The sequence below is a fragment of the Conger conger genome, chromosome 12 (genome assembly GCF_963514075.1).
Source record: "Conger conger chromosome 12, fConCon1.1, whole genome shotgun sequence".
Taxonomy (NCBI): Eukaryota; Metazoa; Chordata; class Actinopteri; order Anguilliformes; family Congridae; genus Conger; species Conger conger.
Window position 1 is genome coordinate 47,734,353 of NC_083771.1, and position 21,081 is coordinate 47,755,433.

The 21,081-nt window shown below is 45.5% G+C and overlaps 1 protein-coding gene across 3 annotated transcripts; it reads left to right on the forward strand.

Moving 5' to 3' along the window:
* Positions 1–251: 251 nt before the first annotated feature.
* On the forward strand, positions 252–16,130 carry LOC133141940 (up-regulator of cell proliferation-like). Of its 3 annotated transcripts, XM_061262775.1 has the most exons (6): positions 252–395; positions 2,011–2,117; positions 3,853–4,073; positions 6,089–8,211; positions 8,696–8,753; positions 10,777–16,130. In XM_061262775.1, the coding sequence occupies exons 4-6, from the start codon at positions 7,831–7,833 to the stop codon at positions 15,465–15,467; spliced, it is 5,130 nt and encodes a 1,709-aa protein (XP_061118759.1). In that variant the 5' UTR covers positions 252–395; positions 2,011–2,117; positions 3,853–4,073; positions 6,089–7,830; the 3' UTR covers positions 15,468–16,130. The 3 variants fall into 3 exon arrangements, 2 of the variants coding, with proteins under 2 accessions (XP_061118759.1, XP_061118760.1); XM_061262776.1 differs by having other exon boundaries at positions 2,011–4,073; XR_009710144.1 differs by lacking the exons at positions 6,089–8,211; positions 8,696–8,753; positions 10,777–16,130 and adding an exon at positions 4,938–6,027.
* The last annotated feature ends 4,951 nt before the right edge of the window (positions 16,131–21,081 follow it).

Sequence of the window (21,081 nt, forward strand, 5' to 3'; positions counted from 1 at the left end):
ATGCATTTAAGGGTGGATCACACAAACAAAGGGCGGAGATATTATAAGTGTGGTTGTTTATGTATTCCATTGAATTTACAGAAACGTTCTTGCAATTCGGATAACGCCATATCTCCTAACCGCCATGTCCCCTAACCGCCTGCCCGGCCCCCTCTGACAGAGACAGATTACTGCTGCAGCCAACTTCAGTCTGATATCTCTGAGTTCGCCCCCGTGCACTAATGTCAATTTTTTTTAAAAAAGCAGACACTGGAACATTGCCTGACCGTCAACGGTTGGGTCATTGTGAAACGCACTCTGTTTGGAGCATCAGTCTCATTTCATCTTCACACTTTGCTTTATTCTTTTGCGGAAAAGACATTGCAGCCAAATTGATTCCAGAAGAGATTTTATAGGTAAGTGAAGCTAAATTAAACATCTTCATATTACTGGCTAATATAAACGGCTTCAGAAAAGCACTATAGCACAGGACCATGCAGGACTTTGTGCTGGGCATGGGAGGCAAGGGCACCCATTGGTGTTATTCACAGCTTATCATACATGCACAGAAAATGCCCAGTGTTAATGCAATACTAAATGCGGGGGCGACATGGCTCAGGCAGTAAGAGCAGTTGTCTGGCAGTCGGAGAGTTGCTGTGTCGAAGTGTCCCTGAGCAAGACACCTAACCCCCAAATGCTCCTGACGAGCTGGTCAGTACCTTGCATGGAGGCCAATCGCAGTTGGTGTGTGAGTGTGTGTATGAATGGGTGAATGAGAAGCATCAATTGTACAGCGTTTTGGATAAAGGCGCTATATAAATGCCAACCATTTTCCATTCTATGTATAAAAGTGTTGTCATTTCTACATGGTGAAACCAAAATGTATAGAAAATACCTTGAAGCCAAAGCTGAGAATGTGCATTCAGTGCCGTTAAAACGCCCCCTTCCTGATTTCCTCCATTACTGCATATCTTTCACACCGAATGGTTTCAGATCTTTAGACAAAATCTAATATTAGGAAAAGGGAATCTCAGTAAATATTTAAATGATTGTTTCATTGTTTTAATGAAAAAAGTTTTCAAACAATAAAACATTGAATGAAAAAGTCATTGCCCCCTTAAATGTAATTTAACCACCTTTAGCAACCAAGTACTTTCTATAATTTGATATCAGAGATTTCCCTCATGACGTATAAAATAAACGTCTGTATATCAACCTAGATTTGTGTGTAGTGTTAACTACATTGACCACATCTGCATTTATTTCTAGTTTTTTATTTTTTTTATCATCTCAATGAACTCCTCACTTCCCTTAGCTGCTGTTTGGTTTGAGCTTATTTCAGAATACTGCATTTTCTATTTGTGGTTTGGCCTTATTCTTAATGTTGCATCTTCAGTGGCCCAGCTACAGTCTTTACTCTAAATGCCCATACAGCAACATTTTCAATGTATTTTTCAATAGACCTGTTTACTTGTGCTTGCTGAAGCTTTCGTCTCCTCATGATTGAAAGATAATCACAATTTGCAAGGACTTTTGTGATGCTACATGTCTTTTCTTGTTATTAAGTCTGGTTTGGCACCATTGCTAAAAAAACAGGTGAGATGCTTAGTCTCTCTAAGCTTAGGAAAGGGAGACTTCGGGGTGATTTTATTGAGGCTTTTAAATTCATCCAAGGAATTAACAAAGTGAACTACAGGCAATTCTTCAGGGTGAGTTCAGTAAGCACAACGAGAGAGCATAAATGGAAATTGACAAAGGATAAATTCTTCATAGATATTAGAAAGTATTTTTTCACACAAAGAGTGGTCACTGTGTGGAGTAGCATGCCAGGAAATGTAGTGGAGGCAGAAACACTGGGGGGTTTTCAAAACCAGGCTTGATAGTGTTAGATACTATCTTGCTTTTAGGCAAACTAAGCAGTAGGTACAATTTAGTGTTTGGTAAAGGTGAGCATTGCTGGGCTGAATGGCCTGTTCTCATCATTGTGTTGTGTTGTGTTGTGTTGTGTTCTGTTATGTTACGTTTGCCCAGAGGGATGCAGATGGAGTGCCCCAGTTGCAGCAGAAAATGTGGGCAGAATGACAAATTCTGCAGTGAACGTGGCTACAAACTGTGCTCTGCAAGGAAACCTGTCCCAGGTAAACCTAGCAGGCTAGTTAATAACCAGCCCCCCTAGCTTAATTATCATTCACCCAGCTTGCTAAACTAGTCAAAGCAGTAGCAATTTCAACTTAACAGTTTAGATGGCTGCCCTAATTGGTACATTTGTTTTGCTGATGTTTTATGCTTCAAATGAAGACAAGGTTATCATGACTGAACATTTATAGGATGTGCATAAAATCTTCAGCTGACTGCTATAGCACTGTCTGTGTTTCACTGAAGCTGGCGGCTGTGACTATACAGTATATGGCTGTAGGAATCTGCCTACATTGTAACTGCTGTTCTGTTTGCGTTTTGCCCCACTCTGTTAGACTCTGACCAACAGGAAAGACCTGAGCACCCAGTCAGTGAGAGCCACACCCACTGTGCTGACCACACCCACTCTGATTAACACACCCACTCTGATTAACACACCCGCTCTGATTAACACACCCACTCCAGCCAGCCTGGCACTGGGAGTGAAGTTGAGGCTGTTTATTTCAATCGCCCATGCATTAACTCGAGCCCCAGACTGTGGTTCCAAGGTGATCAGGAGTGCTTATATGTAGCGAACCTCCCTGCCAAGTCCAGCGGCCCAATAATGCCATACTCAGATCTGGCAGGACTGGGGAATGAACCCCCGGTCCTCTGTGTGCAACTGCAGTGAACGAAAGTGTGATGCCCTGTGCCTGTCAGGCTTCAGAACAACAAACCCAATGGCGAGACCACAGAAGTTCAAGTTAAAGTCTTTATTAACTTTGAGGCAGAGTAGACAAGCCAAAGTCAAGAACCAGCAAACAAGTGTAGAATAAACAGTTCTTAAACAATACTCCAAGCAGGGGTCTGATTGCCAGGCAAACAGATGCAAAAAAAACAATAAGATAGTCCAAACTAGCGGATGAATAACACAAACACAAAAACACAAACCAATAAATCAAAGGGAGTCCAAACACAGCGAAGAGAAGACGAAGGGTACACAGAAGCACATGACAATCTGTGAAATACTACCCAAAATATAGGTGTATATAGGGAGATAACAAGAGGAAACAAGAATCTGGTGAGTACAACAATCAGGAAGTGGAACACAGGTGAAACAAATGATAGGGAATGAACTGACTGACTTCTGGAAGCGCAGAGGCAAAAATTCTGAGGACTTAGAAAACGCAGAAAACGCAGACCATAATAGCGCCACTGTGATGCTGAGCCATGTCTTAAATGGTGCTTAGCTGAGCCACTAGTGCTTAGCTGTGCACCATTGCACTGCTTTAAAGAAACTCCATCCATCCATCCATCTTTTATCTTAACCCGCTTATCCTAAACAGGGTCGCAGGGGGGCTGGAGCCTATCATACATTGGGCGAAAGGCAGGAATACACCCTGGACAGGTCGCCAGTCCATCGCAGGGCACACACACCATTCACTCACACACTCATACCCACAGGCAATTTAGACTCTCCAATCAGCCTAACCTGCATGTCTTTGGACTATGGGAGGAAACCCACATGAACACGTGGAGAACATGCAAACTCCACAAAGAGAGGCCCCGGTCGACTGGGATTACGAACCTAGGACCTCCTTGCTGTGAGGTGGCAGTGCTACCCACTGCACCATCCATGCTGCCCTGCTTTTTTTTAAATGACACATTTTACTTGGGGTGGATGTTAAGGGTTTGGGACCCTTCCTTGGACCTCATATAGCAAGGCGTGTGACTGTGGTCTGTCTTTGAGCATCTCAGGTGCAGATTCTGAGAATGGGGAGGAGACCACAGACAAACAATCCAGTCTCGGCACAGAACCAGCACCAGAGAAGACATCCTCATGCCTGGCCCAGTCCCAACCCTCCTCTGCTGACCCAGCTAAGTCAGATGAAAAGAGAGGTTCAGCAGACACTGAAAACATGGATGGGACCTTGAGTAAGGACACCAAAGACACTGTGTGCACTGCACACGAGGAGGAGGTGAGATTTGACAAACCTCAGAGCCAAGCTCCAGTTCTGTAGGTCAGAATGTCCAGTTGTTTAATTCCAGTCCTAGAGGGCCAAAAAGGTATGGTTTTGTACGCATTCTGTGAAGGCATTGCAAACAAGCAATCAGTGACTTAAATTACGCATTTGCTAAAAACACCAAACCAGGAAACACTGCAGCTATCCAAGATTTGGGTTTCAGATCTTTGCTCTAGAGCCATTCCTAGAATCACATTCAGACACGCCCAGAACTCTTGCCTGAAAGCTTGTGATTGGACAGCTTCTATGACTGACAGGTCCCAACTGCATTATTCAACTAAGCCGCACTTAACCTAACCACTTCCTGAAATACCGGCTAGTATTCATATTAATAATAGTAATAGTGTAAAACCCCACGCTAACCCAACGACGGAATTTAGCGAGGGCTGAAGGTATCAGCGTGCTTGTCCTTCTGGTGTTGCTGAAAGAATACTAATAGGGTTAAAAATTAGTGGCCCCTATGCGGAGAGTCTAGATCAGCCAATAAATAAACCATGATACAAAGATAGGAGTACCACTCTGCCTTCCGCTCTTTACTGGTCCGGGCTGACCAAGAATCTCCACAATAGGGCCAATATATTCACCTTCGTTTATCTGACTCCAGATTAGATTAGTTGTCCACATTTAGTGGATGTCGTATTTATAATTTTGACTTGATCGCTATAGGAATCCTGTACTGAGATTTACTCTCCGAACAGTCCTCTGCTGGTACCACCGCATGTCACATCGCGCGTGATGTGCACGTCTCACGAACTGACTAGCTATCTGTAGTCATCAGAGGTCGCAGGAATAGTTACTCTTGGGTATATCTGTTTACAGCCTAGGGACCCAAGCAGACCAACCTAGCTACGGCTGTGCTTGACATGAATGAACTACCATGCGGAGGCGAGGGATTTACCATCATAGGTCTACGGGTGCTATACGCCGTGATACATCAAGCGTAAATATTCATCCTCCCTAGACCAGTTCGAGGGGGTAAACCAAGCATCCCCTGTATAACTTTGAGTGTCAGTAAGTGAAACCACACAGATCAAGTTTTAACAATTTATTTTACCAGGCAGGTTACATACACGTAATTACACACTAGTTCCAAATCAAAAAACATTACAAGGAAACCAAATTACGGAGTCTTAAAAGTCATACCTGGTAATAAGAGCTACATACGGGAGTCTGGCTACAGACACCCTGTACGTAGAAATTACGTGCACTGCGTGCACGGGAGGCTGATTGCATTCTCCCAGATTGCTTAGTTTACTGTCCTTAAATCCAAAATCTGGCCTTTGAAGTTAACCCTAAAAATGGGTCACCCATCTGTAATTTGGAGCCACGCCTCCCCAGGAAACGCAGGGGGGTTGAGGCACATGGCTTTCACTGGGGCAGAGCTCCACACAGTTTTTCCTCTGGTTCCTGGTTGGTTATGATGTCCAGGGTTTGCTGTTGCAGAAATAAAACCATTGCACCAGTCGCACTGAAACAATCAGAATAATACCAAACATGAATATTATTTAAACTGACTTTGTCATGAAACATCCAATGCTGTACACATCATTTAGTGACTGAGTAAAGAGGGAGAGAGCAATAAAGGGGGGTTCAGGAGAAGGTCAGAGCCTAACAGGCTGTGCCCTCTGAAACCTTCCCGTGCCGTAAAGGATGTTGCCCCGTCGTAACGAGTTTTACGGCTGGAGGCCTGAGTCTTCCCCCACAGGCTCCTGCCCGTATGGGTGCGGAGATAGTGGGGGTTAATGGTGCATGCTCCTGAGTGAAATTACTTTACAGCCACATATTCCACAATACCAGAGGAAGCCAGCAAGCTGACCAGCCCTGATTGATAATGCCAGATTTCCAGCCTTACAATAGTAATGTATTAAATTCATATTAATAAAGGAGTCAATGTGTTAAAATCTTGTGCAAAACAAAAACAGAAGACTTCCAAATTATGAAAACACTGTATGTGATGTTTTTCATTGCAGGAAACTGAAGACTCAGAGCAGAGTGTGAGTGTCTCTGAAGATGAGACCATCAGTAAAGGTGAGGACCCCGCAGAAGAGGAGGGAGACCTCCTGGGAAACCAAGTAGCAAGAGGTGCTGGTAGGCCAGTGGGAGGTGCTCTGACACATGTGTATCCTAGTACACTGATTAACACACCCACTCTGATCACCACACCCACTGTGCTGACCACACCCACTATGATAACCACACTCACTGTGCTGACCACACCCACTCTGATAACCACACCCACGGCACTGACCACACCCACTCTGATAACCACACCCACGGCGCTGACCACACCCACTCTGATAACCACACCCACGGCGCTGACCACACCCACTCTGATAACCACACCCACTGAGCTGACCACACCCACTCTGATAACCACACCCACTGTGCTGACCACACCCACTCTGATAACCACACCCACTATGCTGACCACACCCACTCTAATAACCACACCCACTGTGCTGACCACACCCACTCTGATAACCACACCCACAGTGCTGACCACACCCACTCTGATAACCACACCCACTGTGCTAACCACACCCACTGTGCTAACCACACCCACTGTGCTGACCACACCCACTCTGATAACCACACCCACTGTGCTAACCACACCCACTGTGCTGACCACACCCACTCTGATAACCACACCCACTATGCTGACCACACCCGCTCTGATAACCACACCTACACTGATGACCACACCCACTGTGATAACCACACCCACTGTGCTGACCACACCTCCACTGATGACCACACCCACTGTGCTGGCCATACCCGCTCTGATGACCACACCCACTGTGATGTCCACACCCACTCCAGCCAGCCTGACTTGATGCTGTTTATTTCTGGGTGGCCTGTAGCGTAGTGGTTAAGGTAAAGGACTGGGACACGCATGGTCGGTGGTTCTAATCCCGGTGTAGCCACAATAAGATCCGCACAGCCGTTGGGCCCTTGAGCAAGGCCCTTAACCCTGCATTGCTCCAGTGGAGGATTGTCTCCTGCTTAGTCTCATCAACTGTATGTAGCTCTGGATAAGAGCGTCTGCCGAATGCCAATAATGTAATGTAATGTAAATTTCAATCGCCCTTGCATTAACTCAAGCCCCAGGCTGTGATTCCCAGGTGCTCAGGGGTGTTCGAGCTTACCATCAGCACTTATCCATGCACCACCACAGTGCTTTAAAGAGCTTTTAAAAGGACAAACAAATAATTTAAGTTCTCATCTCAATTTTACTTGGGGTGGATGTTGAGGGTTGGGGGCCTTTCCTTTTGTTATGAGGTAACAAAAATGGCGGACCAAAAAGGCAACTCTGAATACACGCTCGGACACTGGTAAAAGTGGTAACAGTCTTTAATGAAGCGGCCCAGAGGTACACAAAAATCCAGGGGAAAAAACTCAGGAGTCTTCAGGGGCGCAAGAGAGGGGGTAGTCTGGAGAACAGAAATCTACTAGCAGGCTAGCGAGAAAAGAACACTTGTTAAAGTCCAAACACAAAATAAGGCTACGGCTGACTGAAAACAAAAAGGAGCTGGGAGGTCAAAAAACAGATACAGCCGAGTACAAGTTACTGCAAAAACGTTCCTTAGCTGATTTGAAGAACTGAGAGGCTTGAGGAGAGTTCATTGCATGCAAACAGACAATCTGGCGAGGGGGGATCTTCAGAGTCACCCTCTTGTACTGGAGCTGATGAGGAAATCCGAGCCTGGTGTGCATGGGGGCGGAGACTCCAGAAGACAGAGGTAGACACACACACACACACACACACACAAGAGGGAGGGGAAACAAAAACACAGACAGGAAGGCAGGAACTGCTGACCTCATGACACCTTTGACCTCATATACCAGGGCGTGTGACTATGGTCTGTCTTTGAGCATCTCAGGTGCAGATTCTGAGAATCGGGAGGAGACCACAGACAACCAATCCAGTCTGGGCACAGAACCAGCACCAGAGAACACATCCTCATGCCTGGCCCAGTCCCAACCCTCCTCTGCTGGCCCAGCTACATCAGATGAAAAGAGATGTTCAGCAGATACTGAAAACATGGATGGGACCTTGAGTAAGGACACCAAAGACACTGAACACGAGGAGGAGGTGAGATTTGACAAATCTCGGAGCCAAACTCTAGTTCTGTAGGCCACAATATCCAGTTGTTTAATTCCAGTCCTGGAAGGCCAAATTAAAAAAGGTTTTTTTAGTGTCTTGTAGGCATCCTGTGAAGGCCTTGCAAACAAGCAATCAGTGACTTAAATTACACATTTGCTAAAAACACAAAACACCAGGAAACACTGCAGCCATCCAAGATTTGTGTTTCAGATCTCTGCTCTAGAGCCATTCCTAGAGTCACATTCAGACACGCCCAGAACTCTTGCCTGAAAGCTTGTGATTGGACAGCTTCAATGACTGACAGGTCCCAGCTGCATTATTCAACTAAGCCACGCTTAACCTGACCACTTCCTGAAATACCGGCTCGTATTCATATTAATAAAGGAGTCAATGTATTACATTGTATTGTGTAAAACAAAATCAAACAGAATAGGAAATATGAAAACACTGTCTGTGATGTTTTTCATTGCAGGAAACTGAAGACTCAGAGCAGAGTGTGAGTGTGTCTGAAGATGAGACCATCAGTAAAGGTGAGGACCCCAGGCAGAAGAGGAGGGAGACCTCCTGGGAAACCAAGTAGGAAGAGGTGCTGGTAGACCAGTGGGAGGTGCTCTTCATTACATTACATTACATTACATTATTGGCATTTGGCAGACGCTCTTATCCAGAGCGACGTACAACAAAGTGCATACCCATAACCAGGGATAAGTTCGCTGAAAGACCCTAGAGGTAAGTACAATTTCAACTGCTACCTGTACAACAAAGGTAAGGACAAGGGCCATTTTTTTTTTTTTTTTTTTTTTTTGAACAAACAAACAAAAAACAAACAGAGCAAAAGTGACCAAAGTTAACTATCCAAACACTGCTTACCTAGCCAACTAAAAATACCGATACACAAAGCAAGTCACAGAGACAACAATTAAGGTTCACAGGGAGGTAGGGAGGGATGGGGAGAGGTGCTGCTTGAAGAGGTGCGTCTTCAGCTTGCGCTTGAAGGTGGGGAGAGATTCTATAGTTCTGACCTCAACGGGGAGTTCGTTCCACCACCGTGGAGCCAGAACAGACAGTAGTCGTGAGCGTGAGGTGGAGGTTCTGAGAGGGGGAGGTGCCAAGCGGCCTGTGGAGGCTGAACGAAGAGGTCTGGCAGGGGTGTAGGGTCTGATGATTTTTTGCAGATAAGCTGGGGAAGACCCTTTAACTGCTTGGAAGGCTAGCACCAATGTTTTGAATTTGATGCGAGCCATGACAGGCAGCCAGTGGAGGGAAGTAAGCAGGGGGGTGACGTGTGAGTATTTTGGAAGGTTGAAGACCAGACGAGCTGCTGCATTCTGGATGAGTTGGAGGGGTCTGATGGCGGACGCTGGGAGGCCAGCCAAGAGGGAATTGCAGTAGTCCAGGCGGGACAGAACCATTGCTTGGACCAGGAGCTGGGTCGAGTAGGGGGTGAGAAAGGGGCGGATTCTCCGTATGTTGTAGAGGAAGAACCTGCAAGACCGGGTCACCGCCGCAATGTTCTCGGAAAGGGACAGTCTGCTGTCCATCACCACACCGAGGTTCCTTGCACTGGGTGACGGCGTGAGTGTGGTATCCCCGAGAGAAATGGAGAGATCCAGATGGGGAGAGGTATTCCCTCTGGACCCAGTAGAAATCCAATGTCGCAGCACAGTGACAGGGCACAGTGTAGGAGGAGGGGTCCAGGGCGGCCTGTAGTGTAGTGGTTAAGGTAAATGAGTGGGACACGCAAGGTCGGAGGTTCTAATCCCGGTGTAGCCACAATAAGGTCTGCACAGCTTTTGGGCCCTTAGAGCAAGGCCCTTAACCCTGCATTGTCTCCTGCTTAGCCTAATCAACTGTACGTCGCTCTGGATAAGAGCGTCTGCCAAATGCCTATAATGTAATGTCCTGGCCCTGGACAAATTCACCCCCCAAAAAAAAGACTTCTTCCTTCTGACTAACTAATTGTCCTCAATACTTATTCTACTTTATATTTCCAACAACTTCCTTTTCCCATGTTCCACAGGTGGAGAATAAGGAGTTTCCAGGTGACCTACCTCGTGACAGTCAGGGTCTATTGCTCTAGCAACAGTGATTTTTAAGCCTGTAATGAACTTAATTAAAAAATACATTTCTGTGACCTCTCATTAAAATGCGGCATAACATTTATTTAAAAATTTAGACTTAAATGTTTTTGTACGGGAGCTCCACAGTGGTGCAAGGTTAAGGCATCGGACTTTGGCTCAACACACCAGGATCCCAGTAAGGCCTGTGCATGAGGGAGCAGCTCCGAGGGTGGGGGGAGGGACTCGGCAGGGAGGATCACTGCTTACAAGTGTCCCTGAACACCTCAGAATCACGGTCCAGGGCTAGAGATGAATTGATGATGAGCAGGGTACAATAACTGGCAGTAGCATTACTCAGGAGTATGAAACATTCAGTCTGCCAAGAACTTTAGTCATTTTTTGATGTGCAAGTGTATGTATGTGCATTCTTATGATTTTATTACTGTACTACTTAGCATACATGTACTAATGCAGCTTCTATCCCCAATGACAGGAACCAGTCTGGAGGAGCTGCTGAGAGACCTGGGACTGGAACACCACCTGCAGAACAAGCTGACTCTGAGCCAGGTGCTGGAGATTGATGGAGAGACTTTATCTGATGAAAGCATCCAGTCTCTCAAATCTCTGCCATGGTGTTTCCTGAGGAAGCTGATGATGGTGAATGAGTCCTTTCGGAGAATGAGCTGCTCCTCAGAACAGGACACAGAGCCCCAAAGCCTGGATAGTTTACTGAACACCATGAACAATCCACAGGACCACAGCAACAGAGTCAACCCCCTTGACCTCATAACTGCTGTATTTCTGTGCTCAGATGGCTTTCTCCAGCAGGAGATGGCTTTGAAAATGTCCATGTGCCAGTTCTCTGTGCCTCTGCTGCTTCCTAAATGTGATACCCAGCAGTGTACTTTAATGCTGTGGGCCATGAGGGATATTGTGAAAACGTACAAGCCACACTCTTTGGATGACCCAAGAGGGTTTGTAGAGGAGAGCATTGTTCTCTCTGACCTCCCCATGGTCTCTTTTGTGGGGCTGGGAAACAGCAGCATGTCCAAGTCTCACATTCTGAACCAAGTCCTCAGCAACTCTCAGCAGTACCACAACACCTTTGTTCACAAAAACATGGAGTGTGGTGACACCCCAAGGAGGATTTCCAATGGGCTGGTGGAAATCAGCTGGTATCTGCCCAGTGGGAACAAAAACACTGACATCTTCTCTGAGCCTCTGGCTATAGCTAACCTCCGTGGGGACCTCAGAGACTTTGAAACTCAGTACGCTTTCCTCTGCCACACTTCGACTGCTATATTTTTGTTTTGCGATGACTTTAAGTTTGAACAAAGATTTCTGGAATTTAAGACTCATTGGATTTTGATCACCAATTCACAGAGCCAGACCTTCAAGAAGGATGACTTCAGGAAATTTGTTTCTGAGACAAAACCCAGTGACATCATCATAAAGCATCCGGGAAGGAATGATGCAGAATTCAACAAGAAACTGTGTTTGGCTATCTGTGGAATTTTGAAAGGAAACATTGTTAAAATGAGCATTGAAAGGATGTCTGATGTTGCCCATGATTTAGGGATCCATGTTGATGAAGATTATGTCCACTGTAAGAGCGGCAGGCAGAAAGCTGATGACATCACAGGAGGAATATCTGACATATTGAGCTTCAAGGAGAAAGAGCTGCCCTTGCAAGGGACTGCATGGAAACAGCTGGCCAAACTGGAGAAGGAACAGTGCAGGATGAAAAATGCTGGGGAGAACATGGAAGTTTACAAGAATGAGCTTGCAGATCAGAGGCAGAAGCTCAGAGAACAGCAGAGGGCTCACAGCATCTCCGATTCTATGTCCCGTTTCATCTCCGCGATGTGCAATTCCACAGAGGAGAGCAAGTATTTCCTCAAGTGGATGAGGATCAATCTGGATAATCTGTCACGCACACACCTTCCACCTCTTCAGGCAAAGTACAAGGAACAGTGTCAGATTTCCTCAGAAAACAAGGAGCTCATTGCACAGTTGGACAGGGAGATCTCCAGCTGCTCCTTGGGGACAGAGCACTTCCTGAGGGAAATGGGTCAGCTGTACGAGTCGGCCTGCTCACTCCCCGAAGCCCTCACCCCAGAGATTAAGCGCCTGCCACATTTCTGTGCAAAGCTGCTACAGGAGGGCTTTCCTCTTGAGCTGGTGGATGGAGACGCAAGCAATATTCCTCTGGAGTGGGTGACGCAGGTTCTGAAAGAACTCCATGATCTCACACAGGATAAATGTAAGATCTGGGTGATCTCTGTACTGGGGGTACAGAGCACTGGGAAGTCCACGCTCCTGAACACCATGTTTGGGGTCCAGTTTGCTGTTAGTAGTGGCAGGTGCACCAGAGGGGCCTTCATGCTCCTCATCAGAGTGAAAGAGGATTTTAAAGTGCAGCTTGGGTGTGATTACATCATGGTTATTGACACTGAAGGTCTGAAGTCATCAGAATTGGCACAGCTGGATGACAGTTATGAGCATGATAATGAACTGGCTACTCTGGTGGTGGGGCTGAGTGACATCACAGTCATCAACATCGCCATGGAGAATTCCATGGAAATGAACGATATCCTGCAGATTGTGGTGCACGCCTTCCTGCGTATGAAAGAAGTTGGGAGAAAACCCTGCTGTCAGTTTGTGCACCAGAATGTGCCAGACATCTCTGCCCATAGCAGTAACATGAGACACAGGAAGCTTCTGCTGGAGAAGCTGAATAAGATGACCCAAGCAGCAGCTAAGATGGAAAAGAAGGGAAACAACAAAACATTTACTGATGTCATGGAGTATGATCCAGAGAGAAACACCTGGTACATCCCTGGGCTCTGGAATGGGAACCCTCCCATGGCCCCTGTCAATGCTGGCTACAGTGAGTCTGTGGATCTTTTCAAGAGGAGTGTGATTCAGTTTATCGAAAAAAAATCTGGAAACAGCTCAGCACACACAATCATTGAGTTCCTTGAATGGACCAAGAGCTTATGGCAAGCAGTGAAGTATGAGAACTTCATCTTCAGTTTCCGCAACAGCCTTGTAGCTGAAGCTTATGCTCAGCTTTGCACTGAGTTCAACCAATGGGATTGGGCCTTCAGGAAGAACATGTACTCCTGGCTAATGGAAGCTGAGACAAAGGTGTCAAACTTTGGCACAGAAGCAGAATTTAAGAATTTGGATGAGTTACTGATCCACCTGAAAACTCAGGCCTTGGTACAACTGATGAAAGGGGAAACGCTCATTTTGTCCAACCTGACTGAATTCTACAAGAGGCAAGAGGGACATGTTCACTTGGTAGAGAAGTACAAGGAGGACTTGAACATCACAGCCAACACCATCAGGATGGAGACAGAGAACTCTGTGAAAAACAAGCTTGAGGCAGCGGTGGAGATCAGAAAGGGTATGTTCAGGTTAGAGAGCATCAAGAACAATCAAACGGCCACAATAGAGAAAAAGGTGCAGGGGCTGATTGAGAAATGCAGGAAAAGTAAAGATCTGTCAGATCAACAGCTGGAGGATGAATTTGAGAAGATGTGGGATGAGACTGTAGCAGAGCTGCGGTTCCCTGGCATGGAAGAACGAGACATTGTGCAAAACATCTACAACCAGCTGTGGGTTAACTTAGAGATGAAAGGCAGCCCAATACGTGAAAAACTGTCAAAAGTGGGCAACTTGTCTGAATATGGAAGAGAGCCATTCAAAGTGAAAAGTAAACATTTGGGATCAAAACAATGCTTTTGGAATGTATCCCCAGGAAAGGAGCTGAAGGAGTTCCAGCAGGTAGTTGATCACATCATTGAGCAGAGCAAGCAGTTTGTCGATGAGAAAGTGAGAACAAGATCTGATTACCATAAAACATACACAATAGAGTTGCTTTGCAAGGTAGACAAAATCCTGGACAGGTACATGAATCTGGGAACAACTGCTGAATTTCAGGCCAAGCTGAAGATCCACATCTGTGGACATGCAGCACGGGAGTTAAAAAAAATGCATCTGTCTTTCATCCATGTAAATGATCCTCGTCATTGTCTGGAACAGTTCAAGCAACAGTACTACACAGACTTCAAGGACCTGTTCAACAAAAGAGACCAGTGTCAGAAGAAAGCCAAAGATTTCACTGTCAACTGTCTTCAACCTGCGGTGAAGGAATACATCACCAAAACTCTGGGCCCCGACCTTGTGGATGAAATGTTGGCAGGGCAGAAAGCCATTGATTTCAGCACTCGAACCTTCTTCCAGTTCTCAATCCTTGAGCAGCTGCTTAAGGGTGATAACTTTCAGGACTTTGTGAGATACATAAGAAATTACGAGACCTTTGTACATGACTGGATTTTGGAGCTGATGGTGAAGCAGTTCTCGGAGGAAGATAGCCTCAGGAACATTGAGATGAATCACCTGAAGGTGATGGTTAGCAGATTAAAAAAATCCATTAAGACCTCACAGATGAAGGCAGCTGAACAGGCAGCAGGAAGGGGTGAGGAGGCCCAGAACATTCAGCAGTTCATTCAGGATATCTGTAGTGACCTAGCGAAGGAGCTTGTCATCCCCAAAGACCCCCTCAGCGCAGTCCTGGCCTTAAACTCTGCCAAACCAGAAGACTTTTCCCGGTGTCTGGAGCTGCTTGTGGATGAAATGGAGCAGGCCGCAGAGTTTCAGAAAGGTGGGGATGTGAGGGCCAGGCTGACCTCACTGCCCTTTCAGCCACAGAAGGTGCTGTTTAACAGGTTGTTTGGCTGTGGGAAGCACTGTCCCTTCTGCAAGGCCCCCTGTGAAGCTGGTGGCAAGAATCACACAGAGCACTTTGCCTCCATTCACCGTCCTCAGGGCATTGCAGGATGGAGGAATCATGTATCGCGTATATTAGTGAGCAGTATCTGCTCCACCAGTGTTGCCAGTGAGAGATGCTTCAGGTTGACTCTAACAGATGAGAAACAGCATCCATACAAGGACTACCAGAGTATTTACCCTGACTGGCGCATCCAGCCTGACACCAGCATCCAGGCCTCAGACTACTGGAAGTACGTCTTCAGCAGGTATAATAAGCAGTTTGCAGAGGAATACGGAACTAAGCCTGCTGACATTCCCCCCAGTTGGAGAGCTATAACTCCAGAGCAAGCCATGGAAAACCTGAAGGAAAGGTTCTTGATGAAAACAGGAGGAGATCAAAATTAATTGATTACACAGCCCCTGTTCCAGTAGGGTTGAAAATGCATCCTCTGTGTGACATTAATATCAAATAATCTACTCACAGGTACGACTCAATGGTTAAGCAAAACAGAGCCCCAGCCAAGTAGAATGGCATGATGAAACAGCAAGTTTTATACAATGCAAATAATTCCATCAGCAGCTCATTGTTCTCATAAAATCATATTCATACTATAAAGTGATATTGCCTCTATCCTTTCCTGTGCAGCACTTATCTGTACAAATCCTGCCTGTGAATCATCATGGCTGATCTCTGTCCATTGTTCCATTCATTAGGATGGTAAATAGGCTGTGATATTTTAACAGTTTAACAGAGTTCATTTCATATTCTCACCTCCATATTAAAAAAAAGATGGAAATATGTGTTCAAATATATCCAAAATATGTGTTCTATCTGGTTCATAATTCTTATAATTAAAGCGTATAATCTTCATATGTCATTGGCAATTATCAGCTCTATATCTTTGATCGCTTCGGTGTTTGAAGTTTATTGTTTACTGCCTTGTTGATCTGTTATATGTCCGATAATCACTATATGTTGTGTGTTAACTTTACCTCTGTAAAACTAATTAATTTCTCCTGACACATTCACATTCTCACGTTAAAAATAAACTTTTCATTTGAACTTAATGAACTGTATTTTGTTCATTTCCTTGAACTGGGCTCAAACTGAAAACATGTATTGATCATTTTTTCTCAAATGTCAATTGCAAGAACTGAAATCTCTCAATTTGTTTTTGAATGGTTCAATCTATGCACTGTGTCTATTCTACAATGTATTCTGATATATATAAATGCCACACTTTCAATGCACCAATGGCGCTGCTACCATTGGGCCAGGGTGGGCCTGGTCCCTCCCACTTTGCTCATAGGCCCGCCCAGTTTCTGTAGATTTGATCTTTGTTAAAAAATATATATATATAATGTTGTGAGGCATGTAGTTCGAAGACGGTAACTCGCAAAGAGATTAGCTGTTAAAGCTGCAGTCGGTCATTTCAGACTCCTAACAGTCAAGAGAGGAATTACAGCAACAAACAAACTCAAACCACAACACTGTTTCCATAGTCTATGAATATAATGTGTAATATAAAGCATTATTATGCAGTTCACTGTTTTGAAAAGCTGACAGTGACAAACGTAACAGAGCCTGCCGTCTTTTCGTAGTATTCTAAGAAAATGTTGACTTTAGTGTGCTACACAACACTATTTATATTTTTTGTCTTGAAGTTTAACACCAACTATATTATGAGCATGCAACTTATTTGACTATGTAACTAGCTGGCTATATAACTAAGATATGATAGTCTACCACAAACGATACAACTGTAACTTACATTTTGAGACAAATAAAGGTTTTAGCTAAACACGCATTGATTGAAGACGTAAAGAGATAAAAGAATGCGCTGTTGCCCAAATTGCACTCCAGACAAGCGATCACTGAAACTCTGTATACTATTGCTTATTTCCAGCTTGGCATTAGGGAGTTGGGTGGAGGAGAGGTCTGGTCTCGGAGACAGGACTTGGTCAATTACTCCTCAACAATCATGTGCTTCTCCGTCATCTGCTGTGGGGAGAAGAGTAGCAGGGTTTAATACAGTGCACCGTTTGACTGGTAACATTTGGTAGTGACAGTAAAACATGTTGGTAGTGCAGCATTCTTGCTGGTGAGAAGTGAGCTCTCTGTTGTTTCAACAGGATGTTCAGACCCTGCATGGGGCAGCCAGAGCAGCGGATGCCATAACCGCAGAAGCAGCAGCTGTTAAATATTTTTAAACATAAGAGGGTAATTGGAGCAGGACATTGAAGGAATTACCTTTTTTATTTATTTATATATATTTTTACAATAATCTTTGAAATGCGGGACATGTTCTGTTCATGCGGGATGCGGGACAAACGTAAAATTTTCGGGACTGTCCCGCAAAACGTGGGACGGGTGGTCACCCTACTACTCACCTGTAAGTTCCAAATTGGCAATTCCCCAGGTTTTGTTTTTGCCCACATTTGGTACTCTGCTCCGACTCTCCCTCCTCCTTTCCCCTGTCCCTTCAGTTCATGTTCTCAAACCCCTGTTCTTGATGTGAGGTCCAGTGTTGTTCCCTGCACCTCTTCCTCAGGGGGCAGGTGGCCAGGATTCATCTCCTCTATCCGGACAGTCTCTTGCCCGGTGTCCAGCTTTTCCACATTGGTGACAGGTGTCTGATCCTGGTGGTACATGCGGTCTGGTCCTGGGGGTACGTACGGTCTGGTCCTGGGGGTACGTACGATGCAAAATGTCTTCTTTGTTTTTTCCATCATCAACTATAAACGTTGAAAAGTATTTGTTTTGCTTATGTTTTGTGCTTCAAATGAAGACAAGGTTATAGTGACTAACATTTATAGGATGCCCATAAAATCTTCAGCTGACTGCTATAGCACTGTCTGTGTTTCACTGAAGCTGGCGGCTGTGACTATACAGTATATGGCTGTAGGAATCTGCCGACATTGTGACTGCTGTTCTGATTGCTTTTTGCCCCACTCTGTTAGACTCTGACCAACAGGAAACACCTGAGCACCCAGTCAGTGAGAGCCACACCCACTCTAATGGGCACACCCACTTTACTGGCCACGCCCATTCCGATAACCACACCCACTCTAATAGGCACACCCACACTGATGACCACAGCCACTATACTGGCCACACCCACTCTGATGACCACAGCCACTATACTGGCCACACCCACTCAGATAACCACTCCCACTATACTGGCCACATCCACTGTGCTGACCACACCCACTCCAGCAAGCCTGGCACTGGGACTGAAGTTGAGGCTGTTTATTTCAATCAAGTTGAGGCCGATGCATTAACACAAGCCCCAGACTGTGGTTCCGAGGTGATCGGGGGTGTTCGTATGTAGTGAACCTCCCCACCAAGTCCCTCCCTCAGAGCAGCGGCCCAATTATGCCATTCTCAGATCTGGCAGGACTGGTCCTCTGTGTGCAACTGCAACGAACGAAAGTGTGATGCCCTGTGCCTGTCAGGCTCCAGAACAACAAACTCAATAGCGAGACCACAGAAGTTCAAGTTAAAGTCTTTATTAACTTGGAGGCAGAGTAGACGAGCCAGAGTTGAGAACCAGTGTAGGAGGGAGGCGAAGTGTGACTCTGCCATTTGTGAGGAGCCTGTGCGCTGGGGGTTCTGGAGGAAGCCAAAGTGTGACTCTGCCATTTGTGAAGTGGGGGTTCTGGTATGTGTCAAAAGGGGCAAAGAACAATGCTGTTTGTACTACCTTTTGAGGAGTTCCAGACCAGTGACGCCAAGAAGATAAGGGATAGATATATGGTGGGTGGATGAGCGGTTCCCGGGCAATTAGGCCATGAGGGCCATTAAAACTCCCGGGAAAAGAATGTGCCTAAAATCTTATGACCCCACACCTGGTCACTTCCAGGGGGAAAGACTCCGGGCAGTACCACAGTGCCCTCCTTTGGGCACTGCTGTCATTACCCCAGGGAATACTCTCTTGGAGGAAAACCTCAAAACTGTCGTTGAGATGGTCGATAGACCCGGTAAAATATTGTAAACATTGCCCATGTGATCCTTGTTGTATTGCATTATGCCCATTGTAGTAATAACATGAATTACATGTAAAATGGATACACAGGAGGGAGGTTTCATGATAACTGCACCATAACAAAACATTAGGATAATCTGTTTGGTATGGATGTGATCCAGTAAAATCAAGGAATCAGATGAGATACATTTCATATCAAATGGATTTTAATAAACCATAGTTTCAATAACTCAAGGGAAAACCTACACGTCCTCTCTTGGTAATCATCTCATTTTCCCTACGCAACAACCCCCAACGGTGGGGGTCTAAATTCCAGATTCGACAACCCCACCAGGCTAATTTATGGCACTGCCGCCTGGATCAAACACATGATTTGGCATAAAAGCCAGGGAGACAAGCCTATCAGGGAAGATCGCACTCGACTTCCCACACTGTGCATACTTTGTATATGTGTGTAGCGAAAGCAGGCTGGGTAAGACTATTTCACTCTATTCTTTTTATCTTCAATTTGTCTATTCGTAATTGACTGTGTGATTCTACGCTAACTGCCTACCCGTCTGCAAATAAATTATTTTGTTTGTAACTTGCGTGATCTCCATGACTCTAATTCATCTTGTACCTTTTCAGCCTAAATTACAACTGAATATTGAGGGGGACAATGGGGACCAAAGACTGACCGATCGGCAGTCCCTTGGTACAGGTGATAGTTCTAAGCTGTGAGGCCAGCAAGTTTCTGCCAACGTAAAGGGTCGGCAAGGCACGGCTCTTGTGGTTTGACGCGAAGGGAACCCCTGGGCGTTGCGGCGCTGGTTCCTGTCAAATTATCTCTAAGGAGCCCAGTTAATGCTACGCCGACCTGTGCTCGCAACTATCATGACAGTGTTGCATGTATTGTGTTGACTGGACCCTCAGCCTCTGAGTTCTACACCGAACTGAGAGCTTGGTACCCATGTGATAGTTCTAAGCTGTGAGGCCAGCAAGTTTCTGCCAACTTAAAGGGTCGGTTAGGCACGGCTCTTGTGATTTGACGTGAAGGGAACCCCTGGGCGTTACGGCGCTGGTTCCTGTCAAATTAGCTCTAAGGAGCCCAGTTAATGCTAAGCCGACCTGGGCTCGCAACTATCATGACAGTGTTGCATGTATTGTGTTGACTGGACCCTCAGCCTCTGAGTTCTACACCGAACTGAGATATTCAGCAATAATGTTAATCGCGAGAACATATATTGAGTAATAGTGGCGCAGGTACGAGTCGAGTGTAATCACTCCCGAGGTTCGCGTAAATTTCAAACCAAAATTTCTAAATTATATATCTTAAATGGAGTCAGATAAACGAGTGGAACGAGAGTAACCACTAAGCTTTCAAAACGGCCCCGTTTACGAACGGAGAATATTAGGAATTTTACTGATCTGTTTCTGGCCAGTTGTAAGCGGGATATGGGGCAGGTCAATCCATATCCGACCCGTGGCAACAGACCCAGTATATTCCTAAACATAATTGTGCTCTGTCCGTGTGCGGAGGATGATAATTAAAATCTTTCATTCACTTCCAAACAGCCAGGAAAGAACACGTCGTCCCTTCACCTCCAGCTATTCCCTCATTGGTCTAGCTGTGCAGGTTCTACACCAGCAAACAGGTGTAGTAGAGAATAAACAGTTCTTAAACGATACTCCAAGCAGGGGTCTGATAGCCGGCAAACCGATGCAACAAAAACAATAAGATAGTCCAAACTAGCGGATGAACAGAATCGAAAACCAAAAACACAAACCAATAATACAAAGTCCAAACACAACGGATCAAAGACGAACAGAAGGGTAATCCAGGAATCAGAAGTCGAAAGCCAAACGGGTCGATACACAGGTAATCAGACAGGAAAAAACACTGGAAAGTATTGCGGAAGCACATGACAATCTGACAAATACTACGCAAAACAGACAGGTGTATATAGGGAGATAACAAGAGGAAACAAGAATCCGGTGAGTACAACAATCAGGAAGTGGAACACAGGTGAAACAAATGATAGGGAATGAACTGA